Here is a 16,798-nt window from a genome sequence, read left to right as displayed (position 1 = left end):
ACATAGCCCTTTGCTGGTAGTGTTTGTATAAGACAAACCTTTTACAGCTTTCTATTCTAATAAGGTATGGGCACTCGGAAGGGCGCTTTCAAGGGTGCGTATGTGAGAAAGATGAGGGTTTGTATGACTTTTTATCAAAGCTCAGGCTTTGTAAAGGCCACTGTTCCTGTTTGCAGGCATGTTCACCTACCACAAGGATTCGCACTGCCATTGGTTCAGCAGCTTTAAGTGCGATAACTATTCTGAATTCCGATTGGTTGGAGCTGTATCCTTTTATGCCTTCTAGATGTGCTAAAAGAACAGCCATTCAGTGAGTTGGTACTGGAATGAAATAAGACATTGATTTAAGATCATTTGGATGTTGTATATATTATACAAGCTTTTTCCATTTTAAATGTATTAAAAGGATGTCATTCAAACAAGTGAACTAAAAATAGGAATAAAATGGTGGTATGTAGGTACGTGGTACATTTTACAGTCAGAAAATACTAGTATTAAGATTACAGATGCAACTTTTTTGTGTATAAGTTGTAATTTTTTATGTACTTACACCTCTGAGTTTCATTCAGTAAACATAAATGAGCCTCCATGCATCAATATTTCATTGAAATCCCTGTTGATCAGTTTGTAGTTTTTTTTATATATATTGACTGGAAGCCAGATGCTATTTTGAGCATGAATTTATTTCCTACATTTTCTGTTGTGCTCAGTTGTGAAGTCCTCAGGCAGATGATTAATATATACTTATAATTCCACTAAGGTGAAATGATGATGTCCCCATTTTAATGATTGCAGTTGGACCAGATGATTGTTGTAGGTGCCTTCCAACTGAACTATTCTATTCTAGTGAGAATCAGAACTGTGAACTGGATTCTTCTAATTGTTGGTATATTTTCAAATTTATTTCATGAGATTCACTGAAATGTACTAGCTGTACAGGACTGCACAGGACTGTAAGTCCTGTGAAGGTTTGTCTTTATGGTTTTAGATTCATTTAAAAGAAAAATTGCTATATTGAGCTCTCTCTAGAATTCATGAATTAAAAATATATATTCCCAGTTCTGTGTAAAAACATTTCATTAACAGTACTTTGGAACAATTTATTCTAGAAATGCTTTTATAGAATATTATGAAGAATCACAGAATGTTAGGGATTGGAAGGGACCTCAAAAGATCATCTAGTCCAGTCCCCCTGCTGGAGCAGGAACACTTAGATGAGGCTACACAGGAATGTGTCCAGGTGGGTTTTGAATGTCTCCAGAGTAGGAGACTCCACAACCCCCCCTGGGCAGCCTGTTTCAGTGTTCTGTTATCCTTATTAAGAAGAAGTTTCTTCTCAAATTTAAGTGGAACCTCTTGTGTTCCAGTTTGATCTCATTAGACCTTGTCCTACCATTGGTTGTCACCGAGAAGAGCCTGGCTCCATCCTCGTGACACTCACCCTTTATATATTTGTAAACATTAATAGAAGAAGATGTTCAAGTGTTCTGTCAATGTGTATCGTTTGAGTATTTTTAACTATTACTTAATTGTAATACAAACTGTTTGTTTAGGATGTATTAGAGTATGCTGAGTAAAATTTTAAAATATTTTTTCCAAGTTAATTAAAATATTAATTATAATAAGGATGTGCGGGATTTACCCTTAACGTTTTACATGTATAGCTTATGGGCCTTGCTGTATATAATAGCATCACCTTGGATATTCGTTTCCCACCTTGCTGTTACAAGAAATTATTAAGTCCTCCCATTGTTCCCTGCGATCATAACACACTTGTAGGCATCTGTGATGTCACATTAGATGACCTGTTTCAGATTATGCCTGTAAGTATTATGTTTAGTTAAGTGGCTGAATTACTGATTTAAAACCTGGTTTATTTATATTTAATGCTTGAATTATAAACTGTTTGAAAACAGCCTCTTTTTTTAAGCACAGGGTCATGGAGTCTCCTTTTTTTCTATTGAAAACAAAATTCTCCATGTTTTCTAGCATAGCAGAATTTTTGTTGATCTACTTGAAATTAGAATACCAAAATCTGATACGAGCATTCTAGATGCATTTTCTGTAGTAAAAAGAAAAATGTAACTGTTTTTGCTGAAGTAAAAATAAATGTACGCACACATATTAATTAAGCAGCGAGGGGTTCTGTTTGTGTGCGCATTTTGAATATACAGCTTTTTACAAGATACTTTTTGTATAAAGTAATGATTCTGGCACATCCCTTCGAAGTAAGTTACTTAGTTTACTGAACAGCTTTTACTTATATTGTAGGAGCTGGCCCATGGACTAAGTGAGCTGCTATCCTATGAAGGCAATGTTGAAGAGGATTTTTACTCAACCTTTCAGGTCGTTAAATACACACTTATAACTGTTTCTCAAATGTGTTCAGTAATTTTACCAATGTTTCTCCAATGGAGTTTCCTACTGCTGTGTGGTTACTGATTGTCTGGAATGTAACTGTGTGGGCATTGACGCTTCCCGGGCTGCACAGAGCCCAGCTCCCTCACCCAGCCACCAGCTCTTGTCCCCTGGCAGTGCTGCTGGGTCCCAGCACTGACTGAGTGGGCGGCTGCTGGGGCATCTGAGCTCTTTGCTCAGACACATCACCTTGCAGTCAGTCACTGGTTTGTGGAATCCATCAGGCTGCAGAACAATCCCTTTCCTGTCTAACACAGATGTTACGTTACTCTGGTTATTTTATTCACTTTGCCCAGGAAATCTCACTTGAATAACGGGTTGTTCCAGTTACAATAGTTTTGCCTGACTTAATATTTCAATCAAGAAAGTCCCTTCCATTTATTCATTGTTTTAGAACACAGACTAGTTAGTAAAATTTCATTCTGGTTTAGGGATGTGTATTGGTCTAGTATTGACCGCAGCTTTGAATTACATTATTGTCAGGCCATATGAGAATTTTTGTAAAGCAAGTAGTTTTGAGTTCCTAGGCGAGCTACAGTGGAACTAATATCTTCTTAATGTGTTTGATGCTCCTAAATTGTTCTTTTGTACGAAAAAATCTGTGGCTACCGAGCCTGTAGGTCAGTTTGATATGTCACTGTGTAACAGGGTTAATTTTTCTACTTTGAATACCAATTTCTTAAGCAATTTGTTGAAAATTGTAATATTTAACTTATAAAATCCCCACAACCTTCAGAATTACATTATGTGCTAAAGAGAGAGACAGGGGAAATACATGAAATAAATAAATACAAGCTTTGTAATTTGTGAGTACATGAATGTATTTTCCAGCACTGACCTTGACTACTCTTTTTCTTCAGGTTTTTCAAGAAGAATTTGGTGTTATAAAATCTTACAACTTAAAGCCAAATGGAGATAAAATTCCAGTCACAAATCAGAACAGGAAAGGTACTTTAATACATATTAACTACACATATTTGGCAGATTTAACTTTGTCCTATTTTCCCTTCTTATTAAGCCCAGGTTTTATTTAAGAAAGTGTGGAAATGAAGTCCTTTCTGGTATGCCTACCAATTTAATAGTATCTAAAATGCAATAAATTCATTTTTCTTTATTCAGTACAATTTGAGAGAGCATATTATTATGATGTACCAAAATAAAATGTTTTTCTTTTTTTAGAATATGTGCAGCTCTATGTTGATTTTCTTCTCAACAAATCAATCTACAAACAATTTGCAGCTTTCTACTATGGATTTCATAGTGTCTGTGCTTCATATGCATTACTGGTAAGAGTAAAATGAACCATAACTCTTTGCTTCTGTTTCAAATATGTGACAGTGACTTAGCTAAATTAAACAAATTACACTGGATGATTTTAGGATTCGTGAAGAATCTTGATCAATCAGTGTAGTTGATTAATCCAGCCTAAGCAGAAGAAATTAAGCAGGTCAACTCTTCTCTGTAGTTCTACATTGAAAACAGGTAAATCAAGCTCCGCATGTTAGGTTTATCAGGATACATTCACAGGTTCTCTGTGAATGTTACTGTTTGCAGGAAGAACACTCAGTGAGACTGAGATTAAACACTCTTCATATTCAGTCCTGCTTGGCTGTTGGAATGGCTTTTGTAATTTACATCACCCCTTGTGCAGTAAGAAGAGAAAGAAGAGGCAATTATTTTCTGCATGAGAGTTTCTTAATTCCTGCGAAATTAGCCAAGTATGACACACTTGAAGCAAAGTGAGATGTGACTAGCTGCAGGGAAGGTTCTGGAAGAAGAATGAAAATCCATTTAAATGTCGTGACATAATTTAATGAAATTTAACAGTGTAGTAAATTAATAAATAGGTTCTCCAGCTGTAAGTTTAGCGGTTGTTAAATGTGGTTTATTATTATGTGTATTTGCTTTGCATAGCAGTGTGTACAACTAAGAGTCGAGTACTGTCAGCCACTGCTACTCATCAACCTACACTGGGACTTTTCAGTGTAAATGAAATGGAAGTTGTAACCAAACTTAAGATAAAGACCCTCCCTCTGAATTCCATATGTACAAACTTCATCTTCCTGACAAATTTGTAATCTAATCAGATGACAAGCAAGTCAGTGTAATCAATGTAAGAATGAAAAAGAGTGATAAAAGAAATACACTTAGAATATGATGTTATCTGGTAATTTGCAACTATATATAGTAGTAAGAGATTCTTCAAAGTACTGGGGAATTAATTTTTGTATGAAACAGTGTGTATCTAAGTCACAGACTTACACTGAATGCTATTCTGTTAGTTTTTCTATAATGCCAAAAGAAAAAAAAAATATCTCAGTCTAGTTGCATAATTTCTCATCTTTGGAAAAAAAAAATATCCTTAATTTCTGGCAGTTACTTCGTCCAGAAGAGGTTGAAATTCTTGTCTGTGGCAGTCCTGAACTGGATATGTCTGCTTTACAGCGAAGTACGCAATATGAGGGCTACCAAAAAACTGATCTTACTATACGGTAGGCTTAATCTTTTTCATTCTAATTACTGCATTTAAAAACGTCGTAGAATGGTAGACTGTTGGGAATAATCTCTTCAAGGATAATCTGAGAATGTTTGAAGTTTTAAATACCTATTTCCAAATAAGACAAAGACACTATCAAATTATCTGTAAGTAGGAAGAGTTAGATCTTTAATGGCATAATGTGTTGCTGAATACCTTTAAAAGGTTATGATCAGATTGAAATATAGTTTAAAAATAGTAGCTTCAAATCCTGCATGGTGAAACCTGAGTCTTTATTTTTATTAACCAATCTTCTAAAAATGCTATTTCTCTTCCAATTCTATTTGATAATGAGGACATTTTTATTATATTAGTGAGTAGAAGGCATTTATATTTTTATAGCAAAGTGGCTTTGAGCATCATTTGACGAGGCATCATTCCAAAAATCATAAAACATTGTACTTGTTCAGTCCTTAAGAATTTATTTAAACTTGCATATTAAGATATAACTTATGTCCTATACGTTACATTGATTAAATTCTCAGTTACTGACATTCATCCTGTAGTGCTTATGGCTGTGTTATACTCGTACTGATGTGTCATGATATTGTATCTTACACCATTTTCTGCTCCCTCTGCCCTGAACATAGATACTTTTGGGATGTAGTACTTGGATTTTCTCTTGACCTTCAAAAGAAACTGCTACATTTTGCTACAGGAAGTGATAGGGTACCTGTGGGAGGAATGGCTGACTTGAATTTCAAGATTTCAAAGAGTGAAACATCAACTAATTGGTGAGTAGTTTTCTGGATTTTTTAAATTTTTTGGTAAATTATTTCCTGAGAGACCTTATTGCTCTTGAATGTATTTTTAAAGAAGAGCAAACTAATGAATAAGAAACTCCATAGGCTCCTTTAGTGTGTCTTCCAAATGTTATTATATGCATTTATTGCTTGCATACATTTTGCAAGTGACCATCTAATACAAAATTAATTGTCTGGTCAATGCTTACATTTGGGGCCAGGAATTCTTTGTTTATAAAGTTTCCTTACAGGTTTTCAATTCAAATTATTTGTTTAATTGTTCCTAACATGAAAGCTGAGCTAATGAAAATGTACTGTGAATCACCATGACTTTCTGAGTTAGTTGAGTCTGTCATTATGTGTAGTAGCCCCTTCAGTTGCAGAAAATGCTTACATTCTTTCTTGATGGTCTAAAGAATTGTAACATGTATGGCTGAGAAGATGTAGCGTTCCTTTAAGGTCTATGGTGAGTAAGTGTATGGCTGATACAGAGGTTGCTCAGAAGAAATGGGAACAAAGCAGCCTTGTAATTTCATTGTGAAGGTTAAATTGTTCATGCCAGTTTCTTATGTTTCTGGTAGTGTTTTATTTTGTATTGAATTGACTTGAAAAATTCCACATAGTATTTTCCTTCTCAAGTTTGGAGAAAGCCAGTTTAAGTAATTTGGAAAGCTGTGTAGAAAAGCTTACTGCTCTGAAGCTCAGTGCTAAGCAGTAATTGCTGCTCAGCAGTAATTATTGGCTTTACCTGGATTTCTAAAACATTTAGGGTAATCAAAATACTTACATGGAAATATATTTTTTAAGGTCAAAATTTTGTTGGATTTTCTGTGGAGAACTGAATTAAATGCATAAACAAAAAGAATTTGGTTTGGTTTTTAGATTGGGTTTATCTCATTACTGCGGTATTTCTAATGCTTTATTCAATGAGCTAATAACTGTTTCCAGTAACATGTTAAAGGAGCATGAATATCTGATTAAAAAATGAAGAAAAATCAGTCAACATTGAATCTCTGGTTAAGTTCATTCTCCTATGAATTGTTCTTTTTCTTAAAAATGGAAAAATATGTTTTGAAATAATGTGCATTTTAAAATTATGTAACTCTGTGTTTTGCAAAATAATTGTTGCAGTCAGACTGCCTGCACAGGGATGAACATGGACATGTTTCCACTGTATTGATCACAGAATAGAATCAAAGAATATATTATAATAGCTTTAAGAAATGCAAAATTAATATCTGGTTTCCTAACTTTCCAAATTCCAAAGCACATGACTCCAGCCTGATTAACAGATCTTTGCTTGCTTGTTTAAAGGGTGGGGAGGGGGAGGTAGCTGGGCTTTCCAGATGTGGGAGATTTCACCCCCCTTCAAGAATGTTTCCTAGTGACAAAAGATCAAGCACTGCCATTCAGAAGACTAAGGGCTTTAATGAAAACAGAACTCAAGATCTTTGGAGTCACATACCAAAATTTAACTATTAAGTGTCCAAGTTTTAGAAATTTTTCAGTGTGTTGGGTTACTTGAAAATGTCAAGTTGAGCTTCAGCTTAGTCTTTCTCCTCTCTCCTCCCAAGTAATCAGTTGTAGGACAAGTGTATATCCTCAGTCTGTGCATATATCCTGCTTGTCACTTGAGAAAGGGCAAGAAGATCCCGTAGCTACGTATTGCCTGTGGCTATGAGGTAGGATGTTAGTGGCATCTCATACTGATGGCAAAACAAGTACTTCTGCTACTGAAGAACAGTTCTTATCAAACTAATGGCTTCTAGTGAGGAGCAGTGTTTCTGGTGTTTCCGTCAGGCAGTCAATCCTAAGAGGCATCTGCAATATATATATTCGAACTCAGCTCTCTGAAGAAACTCACAACCGAAAGTGTTGGTACGGCTAAGACCCAAAACTGTCAACTGAGTTTCCAAAACCTGTAAGAGGATTTTTCCAACTTAACAAAAACCGGAAAATTGAGGAGGGAGTTGGAGGCAAAAGTTTCACGTGAGGTGCATATGACCAACATTGGTATTATTTTTGTTCAACAGAACTTGAACCAACAACATTACGATAAATGTTCCTTTTACAGGGTTTCTCATGTAAGTAATGTTTAACTGAAAATGTGTAGGCAGTTGGCAGCTTTCTGCTTCTATTGTAGTATTACTAAATGTGTTTTGTTGTTTTTTTGTTTGTTTGTTTTTAATTATTTTAGGTTACCTGTGGCCCATACCTGCTTCAACCAGCTTTGTCTCCCTCCTTACAAGAACAAGAAGGAACTGAAGCAAAAGTTGATTATTGGAATTTCAAATGCAGAGGGTTTTGGTTTAGAGTAAAATTAAAGACTTCAAGAACAGCATTTTTATGTAGCATTCACTCTCTTCTAATTGTGCCTTTAAGCTTTTTGTTGTTACGTCTCTTGATACTGTGCCAGTCTTACCTAACTTAGGTATTTTTTAATTGAATATGAAGTGTATGGTTTTTCTTGAATGGCAATACATTTACTGCTTGCTTTGTCACAGAAAGTAGCTTTCTTCATACAAAAAGCTAGTCTATTTGATAAATGAAACCCAACTAAGATGATTTTCAAGTTATAGTTTGTTTTTTCTTAATAGCACTTTATCATTAATCGTAATCCCTTTACGTTACAGGTATCCTACTGGGACATAATATACAGAATATTTCTTCATTAACTAATCCCAGTGGTAGAATGTTTTCAATTAACATGAATAATAGAAAAAATATACCATACAGCATGTAGCCATATTTTCACAAAGGCAAATAGGAATTTTAGTCTTTATAAAGTGTATGTAGTTTTAATGTTCTGGGTTTCATTCTCAATGAAACAGGCTGTCCAAGAAGCATGTAAATAACTGCCTGTGAACAAATAGGGTTTTGATAGTGCCATTTACTGCTAAAAATTTATTTTTTATGAATAAGAGGTTTTAGATGTTCTATATTAAGCTTTTACACTTGACCATACAAGAGTGTTAAAAGGTACTTTTTTCAGCTTGAGGGGATTCAGGTTCAAACCACAGGTATTAAGCAGCTTGTATGTTCATTCTCTGACAGCAAACTAACCAGATCTACTGTAGCATTATACTAAGCAAAACTAGATATTTAAATTAACATTCAGTGAGCTATTTCAGAAGAATAATGAAATCCACAACACACAGAAAACTGATATAATGATCCTGCTGTCATTTTTTTTCAGCAACTTTGTTGAAATTTTAAGTAAGCTGTGATGAAAGTGAATACAGTAACATTTCAGAAGACTGTTGAAGCTTTCATTAACTTGAAGGCCAGCATTTAAAGACAATGTTTTGTGGTTTTCACTGCACAAACAACATGAAAAGAATTCTTACTATGCCTGCTCTGAGTTAGTAAATTAGGAGCTGGGACAGAAGCTGGTTCTAAAATTCAGATGTAATTATAATTCTGGGTTTTATTCATTAAATGGAAAGAGTTTATCAGCATGCAGTATAGTATTTTTTAATATGAATAGCTACTGTGTGTTCTATAGAATTTTCTTTCAGCTGAATGAGGCCCAGATCGTTCAGGACACTTTGGCATCTAATTTGTCAGCTTTCCCCATTGACTTCTGCTGGGGCATGGATGCTTAAATATCTTGTAGTGTCTGTACTCAATTACTTATTTGCAATAAGAGTAAATTATTATATTATTCTTGGTTTCCTTCTCTGTATTATTTACATACAACAGATTTACACATGATGAACAAATTAATCTGCCTAATCCGTAGTTTCAAAGCTGTTGTGGATTTTCTTCAGTAGCTAAGTGTAAACTTGATTTGATTCTGTTTCCTAGAAGAAGGTACTAGTGATTTTACTGTTTTATTAAAGCAGAGATAAATAGTAGGATATTTTAAAATACTTGGCACTGCATTGATTGTGCTCTCCTTGAAACCAGTAATAATCTTCCATTTACTTCAGCCTGGAAGAAAACTAGGGTAGCACAGAGTGTGTTAAAAGCAGCACTTCAAACTTGTGCATTTTACATTGTTTCTCCCAAATGGTTACTTTAAAATAAATTTATTTTATAGGATTTCAGATGTTGAGAAATAGATGAAACTTTCTACCGTTGCACTGAATGAACTAGATAGCTTCAAGCAATGTTAAATTTCTAACAGCTGAATGTGGATGGAGGTAAAAAACCTGGAAACAAACACCTTCCCCCTTTCTCTGTAGAACTGGTTTCATGGAAGGTTGGCTTATGAATAAATAACTATACAGTTTATCTGAAAACATGGCAAATTAGCCAAAATATTTTTTTATGGCTTAAGCCCACTTTTAATAACTATTTATCTATTATTGTTAAAATAAAAGCTTTATCTTCTTATTTTCACTGAATTGCACTTTGCCTTGGGTTTAGTTTTATTTATTGAAGCTTTTTTGATTTACTGTGTAATATTACCTCAGAATTCTGAAAAGGTTATTGTATTTGCATCAGTTTTTAAATAAGATTGTCATTCAATGACATTTTATATATTTCCTGATGTTGATAAATTAAATAGTAAATTTTGTATTTGTTAAATGAAAGCATTGCACTGTATTTATGAAATAAGCCTCTGATAATTTTAAAACTTTTCCTCAATGGTGTTTTGTTGTTCTTTTGTCTTGCACTGTAATCCAGCAAATCTTTTTTTATCTCCATCATTGTTTTGTACCGTACAAAAGAAATCTGGTTTGTATAAACTTGTTCATTACTAAGTATCTATTTTTATGTATTAAAATTGTGCAGTCATTAAATCAAATATTTCAATTTTTGGCCTCACTTGTCTAATTTCAGATTTCCAAAACTGATCATAATGGGTTTAAAAATAAGACCAGCTTATCTGCTTTTGTCACATTGTTCTTTTGAAAAGTTTTGTTTACAGTTACAGTTTTGCTGAAACTTTTCATGGCTCACTGGAAAATAACCTGAGTTTTGACTACCAGACGTACACCCAGAAGTATATTCCATATTTATAGTCAAAATTACAGGTGTTCCAGTGCATACCATGGAGTAATAATGCTGCAAAATAGCATGGATCCTCAATTTTCTTTTTTTTTCCTTTTTGTCTTTTTTTCTCAGTTGCAAGAGTAATGTGAGGTACAAAGAGAGATAAAGCCAAGTTGTTGTATGTTCTGTCTTCTTCTGAGTAATTTAACATTATAATTGGGAGGGGCAGGTAACAAGAACATCACGCTTTCTCATGGGCACAGGTTCTGATCACAGGACTAATATCTGAGGAAATTCAAACTTGTTTCTTGTCTCCTTTGTACCGCTCAAGTTACCTACAGATGGCAGCAAAGATGGAGATTGAAACCACTTAATTAGATGTCAGACTTTGAATAATGAAGAAAAAGTTCTCTCTTATAAATGTGTATCAGAAATAATTTCAGATTTGTAAAAATCAGCAAATATAAATTGGCTTTAACAAATTTATATGGAGGAGGGAGAAGCAGTTGCTTCTGTCTGCTGTTGAGTTTTGAAAATGTCTTCTCTTTCTATGAAAAGTTCCCTGATATGTTATTGGGATCAATGAGAAACTCTCCAAAAGCCTCAAAGACAGGAGATTGATTGTTACTGATCTCTGAACAGTCAATAACCTCAAGACTAGTATTTAGAAAGAGGTTAGAAAACCCAGCTTGCCTTGTCCTGTTCCAATTGGGGATCAGATGGTTGGTGCTGGGGCTTAAAATGGAAATGCAGTATTTTGATGCCAAAATGCTGAGGTTCCTTCTCTGTAGTTGCAGTTGCTGGTGGTGCTGGCTGACTTGCTCCAAAAGCAAATGCTATATCTGCTGTTATTTTTCATAGCTGTGGTATTTAACATTCTTTCAGAATCCTTTCCTGAAATAACTGAAATATCTTAAAGGTTCCTCAAAGCCTTTGTTTTCATGTCCTGACTGACAAACTGTAAGAGCATGTGTTTTTCCTTCTAGAGCATTTAGTGCTTTCAATAAAATTTCTTTTTTGTTTGGGTATTTTTCCATTCTATTTGGATTTTTTTTTTCTTCAGGATCTGTGCTGTTGTATGTGTTGTTGAAGCTCCTTGCACTTTTAAAGATTCATAGTGTCTAGGAAAATAATAACAGGACAGCTTAGACTGCCACAGCTGTTTCACTTATGTTAGAAATGTTCTAATTCATAGTCAGGTGGGTTTTGTTGTTAAATTAGTGAGCAAAGTGGGTCCCCGGAGATCTGCACCTTTCAAATTGTTAATTAAATTCTTATTAAAGTCTTTAAACCCCAATGGCTTTATGTAAATATAACAGGGGAACAGGTAGGGCAAACTATAGTTTGGTATAGTGTGTTCATAATGGTAGAATGGATATTTGATTCAAAAATAACTTGTTCTACAGACTACGTTTAGGAAAGAACTCTGAGGCCAAGGAAGGTGGAGAGATTTTTTGTCTCTGAGGATCTGGTAGACTAGTTGGTCACTGAACTCTGGAAGGGTGAGAGAAGATCATGCAAGTTGGGCAGCACCTAACATCAGTTCTGGACTCTTCTGCAGTGCTAATATTAAATAATACCCGTATACATAAGAATATGATATATGCATTAACGGTTTTGTTGTTTGTTTCAGGAGTTTTCTGTTCTACCACAGCAAGGTTTCATTTGCCATTTTTCTTTTTGGCATCAATTGTCATGATTTGATATTTGTAGTGAGTGATGAATAGATTTTTACTTTCTGATGCAATATTCTCTTCCCATAAGAGCTGTCCTACTTTATGTAGATGTATGATGGTCAGGTTTAATTTATGGGCTTCTTGTTTACATAGTGCTTTAACTCTATAGCATGCTTTCATATTAACTAGGAAAAAAGCTTGTATTCTCACAGAGTCCTTAGTATCTTTACACTAACATCTCTGGCTGCTGCCACACTGTGGATGGTAACAATCCAGCCTCCATTGTTTAGTGTAGGCATTATCAGAACAAAACTATTTGTAAGTCTGTGTAAGTTATTCAAACCATCTTGTTAAGGAGTGATTTACTTGATGTACATTCAGTCTCTTACCTCTAGAAAGAGCTAGAATATTCATTTATTTTGCTATTCCTTTTGTGTCAGTAACAACAGTGTGGAGGGCAGGAACTATGTTTTGTCCCCCAGAAAAATCAGTCCAGCTGGATGTAAAGTGGCCAAAGCACAGTCACTTTGAAAACAGTGTGGTTTAAACTCAAACATGTGAGTCTTGGTTTTGGTTGTCTCTAGTGATTTTATGTGACCTCACACACCTTAGTTTCAAGGACAGTGGTGGCAGCATGCATACTGCCTGGGGGGTTTTAATGGTTGGCATTGATCAGTGGGAAGGAATGGGCAGATGGGCCAGCAGGGTCTGCCACAGGAAGCAGAGTAGGCGCTTAATTTTGTCATCTCATTTATCTACTTTACAGCAGCATCTTTTCCCAAATTTTTCTGGATTCCAAGGTGGAGGAGTATCCTGCCCAGACTTTAGAACTTCCACACAACACATTTTTTGTGATACTAAATGCATCATGTTCATTCTTAAACATTTTGCTTCATTAATAGAAAATTAACCACAGCAGACAAGTGTGGCCTATGTAAAATAGAGATGAGCACAGGAAAAAATTGATTAGTAGTGGAAGAGAAAAATCTGCTTTCTTATACAATAGTTCTATAGAATTGCTTTTAAGTTGGAGAAATCTAATTTTATTCCCTTAACTGATGAGGTTTAATTTTTCTAGTGATTAATATCTCTGAGAGTTTAAGAACTGAAAATATTTTTCTTTAATTCAATCACCATGTTAGATAAAGCTAAAACTTGAGTTAACTACTATTTTTGCATGTGCATCGCGGTATAGTGCTTACTGCATTATCTAATTGTATTGAAATCAGTAAAACTTCTGCATCACTTTTCTTTGGGTATTCTAACTTTTGTGGCAATTTTTACAGTGAAAGAAAAGCTTTCCCAAGTGTTGAAAGCACTTGGTATTCATTCAATCTGAAGCTTTTAAAGTAATTATATACATTTGCTCCTGTTGCATATCAACAACCTCACTGCATTTTGTTTTGGGTGGTTTTGTTTTAGGATTCAGAAGCTATTCAATATCATATTTCTGCATATTGATTTAAGTGCATTAAGCTATTATCTCAAATGGCACATTCTGGAAGGTGAAAACTCTCTTTCCAGTAGCCTGTGCTTTTGGAGGTTATTGTAAATCTGTGAAAAGGATTGCAAGTTAATAATTTATTTCTTTGCTCTGTTAGTTGCAAGACGAGACGAAATCTCCTGAGGTATTACAACCAAGCTGTGTTGGAACTATCTAGGGGATGTTTGCTTTTGTCCTATTGATCATGTCCTAGACCATGCTTGCCCAGTTTCTACTGGTTTCACATGCTTACGGATTTTTTTTTTTTATTTATTTCTTACACTGAAATATTCAATACCTGTGAATTCTTCCTTTCAAGAAGTGTACTCAAGTTTCTTCAATAATCAGTGATGTTGGCCAAGAACTCACAGGTGCAGAACTGAAATATCAATGAAATTAGTTTAGAGACCCAGTTTTATTTTCCCATACTTGATTTTAAGAGTTAAACATCATCCTATAATCAAAGCTCTTTGGGCAGCATCAACTCTGCTATGCTGAGCACCATGTCTTCTGTTCCTCGTTGCCTCTTTTTGTTTTTGTGTCAACTACTGTTGGCACATAAGCAAAATGTGAGAGATATAATAGGAGTATTTTTTTATATTAAAGTGATAGTGTTGGGATTTTTTGAGCTCTTTGTTTGATTTCCCATCCCCATGTGCTAGCTGTAGTAGTGTGTGTGTTTTTCATTTGTAACTGTTTGCAGTGGGTACACTGCAATTGTGAATCTGAAGGCGTAATAGCTCACATCATTTTTCATATCACTAGTTGTTCAAAAGAAAAAATTAATTTCCTGGGTTACCCTTTCTCGTCTCCAGGGCACCAACTGATGCGTCAAGGCTTATGTATTTTATCATGCAAAGATATTCTCAGTTTATCTTTTGTCCTTGAAATTAATTTTGATTTATTTGTTGCTGACGTTATTAGTAGAGCTTATATGACAAGCACAGATGTTGTGCTTAATCATGCACTTAGCATCTTCATACTTGTACCATGAAGAAGAAATTACCACTTTCATGCAGCGCAACCAATCCTGTGCTAATTTCTCCTGTCATTACTTATAGCAACAAGCCATATTATTTCACATTCTTTGCATAGTGATGCTGCCTTTCACTATGTTCAAGATCTACTGTCATTCATAATAAAAGAGATATGTAATTGTTGAATGATAAAGAAATGGAAGCTTTTGCTCTGAATTTCCCTAGATTAGGAAATCATCCCTTAGGCTATTTGTGAAAATTTTTTTTCTCTCTCTCTTTTTTTAATTATTATTAGACTTCAGGCTTTATTTTGTATTTTCTCAAGACATAAGGTAACTTAGGGGAATTTATCAGACATTTTAGAACTGACTTGTCACTTACATGCAATGTCAATCATCTGTTTGTAGCACATATTCATAAAACAAAGTGATTCTAATATTAAGAAAGAGCACATAGAGAAAGCTGTCAAGAAAGGATAATGAGTAGTTGTGTGTCTGGGGTGCCACTTGTAAATCTGTCTTTGTGTCTTAAAAAAAAAACCAGTACTGGTTAAAAGCAATGGTTCAGTGTGGTGGCATTGGGAAGAGCAGAGAGTTGCTATGCTTCATCTTTCATTTCTGAGGAGGTAAACAGAGGCTACATGTTGAAGACAATGTGTCTGGGAGAAAAATCCCTGTGAGATAACACAGATTCAGATCAGCTGTTGTAATTTGATCTCCTCTTCCTTTCTCTTGCAATTAGCTTATTGTTTGAATTACCTTGGCAATGTTTACTTTCTTTCCTGTTGATCTTGTCATAGCCCATGCTTACCTAATTTCTACCGGTGATGGGTTTCATATGCTTTCAGATTGTCAGAATTCAATTTTAAATTGAGCAATTGAGCTGTACTTATGAGATGAGAAAGAAGCCAAGACTTGTCTTGGACCATAGGAAATCCTTCTCTATTTGACAATGTTTAGAAAGCTAAAGAGTTAACAATATCTATCTCAAGTCTGTCTAGATGGACCCATTTTTAACCCAGACTGATTCCAGTGCCCTGGGAGATGGTGTTTGCTCAGCTGGTGCCACCGATGGGTCCTGCAGCAGAGCCAGGGCAGAGGCTGCCGGCTGGACTCAGCAGCACATGCGCCTCATGGTTGGTGATTTATTGAAGCATTTTAAATTAAGGCAGTTTTGGAAACATGCAGTGTTGATATATAGCTTGATTTGTCTTAATTGTAGCAGATTAAAAGGCAAAACATCTGCAGCAAACAAGATCATAGGGCTTCTTGTTAGTAATACCAAGAATTTTTCATGTGCCTTATTAAACCTAAAAGTGGTAGTGTGAAAAGAATGTGAAACTGTATTGTGTAGATCAGAGCTACATATCAATTATTGAATATTACTAGTCCAAAGCAGCTAAATAAAAATGCCTCATATTATCTCAACATGCAGTGCATGCTGGGCATTACATGTCCATTATGTCTTGTAAAACTGCGTAACAGCATCTCCCATCTCACTCAGCTACTTTTTTAGCATAGGTGGATTGTGAAGAGAGAACCACAGAAAATACTGAACCACATATTGGCAACTTGCATATAATAAAAAAAGGTTTATTTATTTTTGCGTATTGAAGGGTGGGGGTTTGGGGATTTTTTTTTTGTTTTGTTTTGTTTTGGTGGTTTTATTGGTCGGCTTCCCAGACTGCCCGCAAGCAGAGCACAGGATGGCTTTGGCTGAAGGGAATTAAAAAACAAGAGGTAACTCTGGGGCAATGTACTAGTTTGTAACTACTCCCTTCAGTATTACATCTAGCCAGTAGCATAAGTGCTTATTTCACTAATTACCTAGTTTTATAGCAAATGTGTCTGATTCTTGAAGCAAGATAAATTTATATCAGAAATTTCATTTGATAAATAGAGCATCTATAAAATACAGTTACAGGGTTTTGCATACTTGCAGCTATTCAAACGTATAGCGATCCTCCCTTGTCCCTTCAGAGCTCACCTGAGGTTTTTTTTGATTCAAAATTGCTGATAAAATGT

General features: G+C 35.0%; 1 protein-coding gene across 1 annotated transcript in view; it reads left to right on the top strand.

Annotated features, from left to right (window-relative positions):
• Positions 1-10,458, top strand: part of HECTD2 (HECT domain E3 ubiquitin protein ligase 2) — a 40,269-nt gene extending 29,811 nt beyond the window's left edge. The window contains exons 14-21 of the mRNA XM_082053083.1: positions 177-265; positions 1,665-1,823; positions 2,272-2,346; positions 3,279-3,366; positions 3,598-3,704; positions 4,795-4,910; positions 5,545-5,688; positions 7,895-10,458. Of these exons, the coding sequence (XP_081909209.1) occupies positions 177-265; positions 1,665-1,823; positions 2,272-2,346; positions 3,279-3,366; positions 3,598-3,704; positions 4,795-4,910; positions 5,545-5,688; positions 7,895-8,015 (899 nt within the window). The 3' untranslated portion in view covers positions 8,016-10,458. The remainder of the gene's footprint in view (positions 1-176; positions 266-1,664; positions 1,824-2,271; positions 2,347-3,278; positions 3,367-3,597; positions 3,705-4,794; positions 4,911-5,544; positions 5,689-7,894) is intronic.
• Positions 10,459-16,798: the final 6,340 nt, after the last annotated feature.

This window comes from Streptopelia decaocto (genome assembly GCF_964273445.1).
Source record: "Streptopelia decaocto genome assembly, chromosome: 5".
Classification (NCBI taxonomy): Eukaryota; Metazoa; Chordata; class Aves; order Columbiformes; family Columbidae; genus Streptopelia; species Streptopelia decaocto.
The sequence above is the reverse complement of the archived record's forward strand: the minus strand, read 5'-3'. Positions and strand labels throughout refer to the sequence as shown.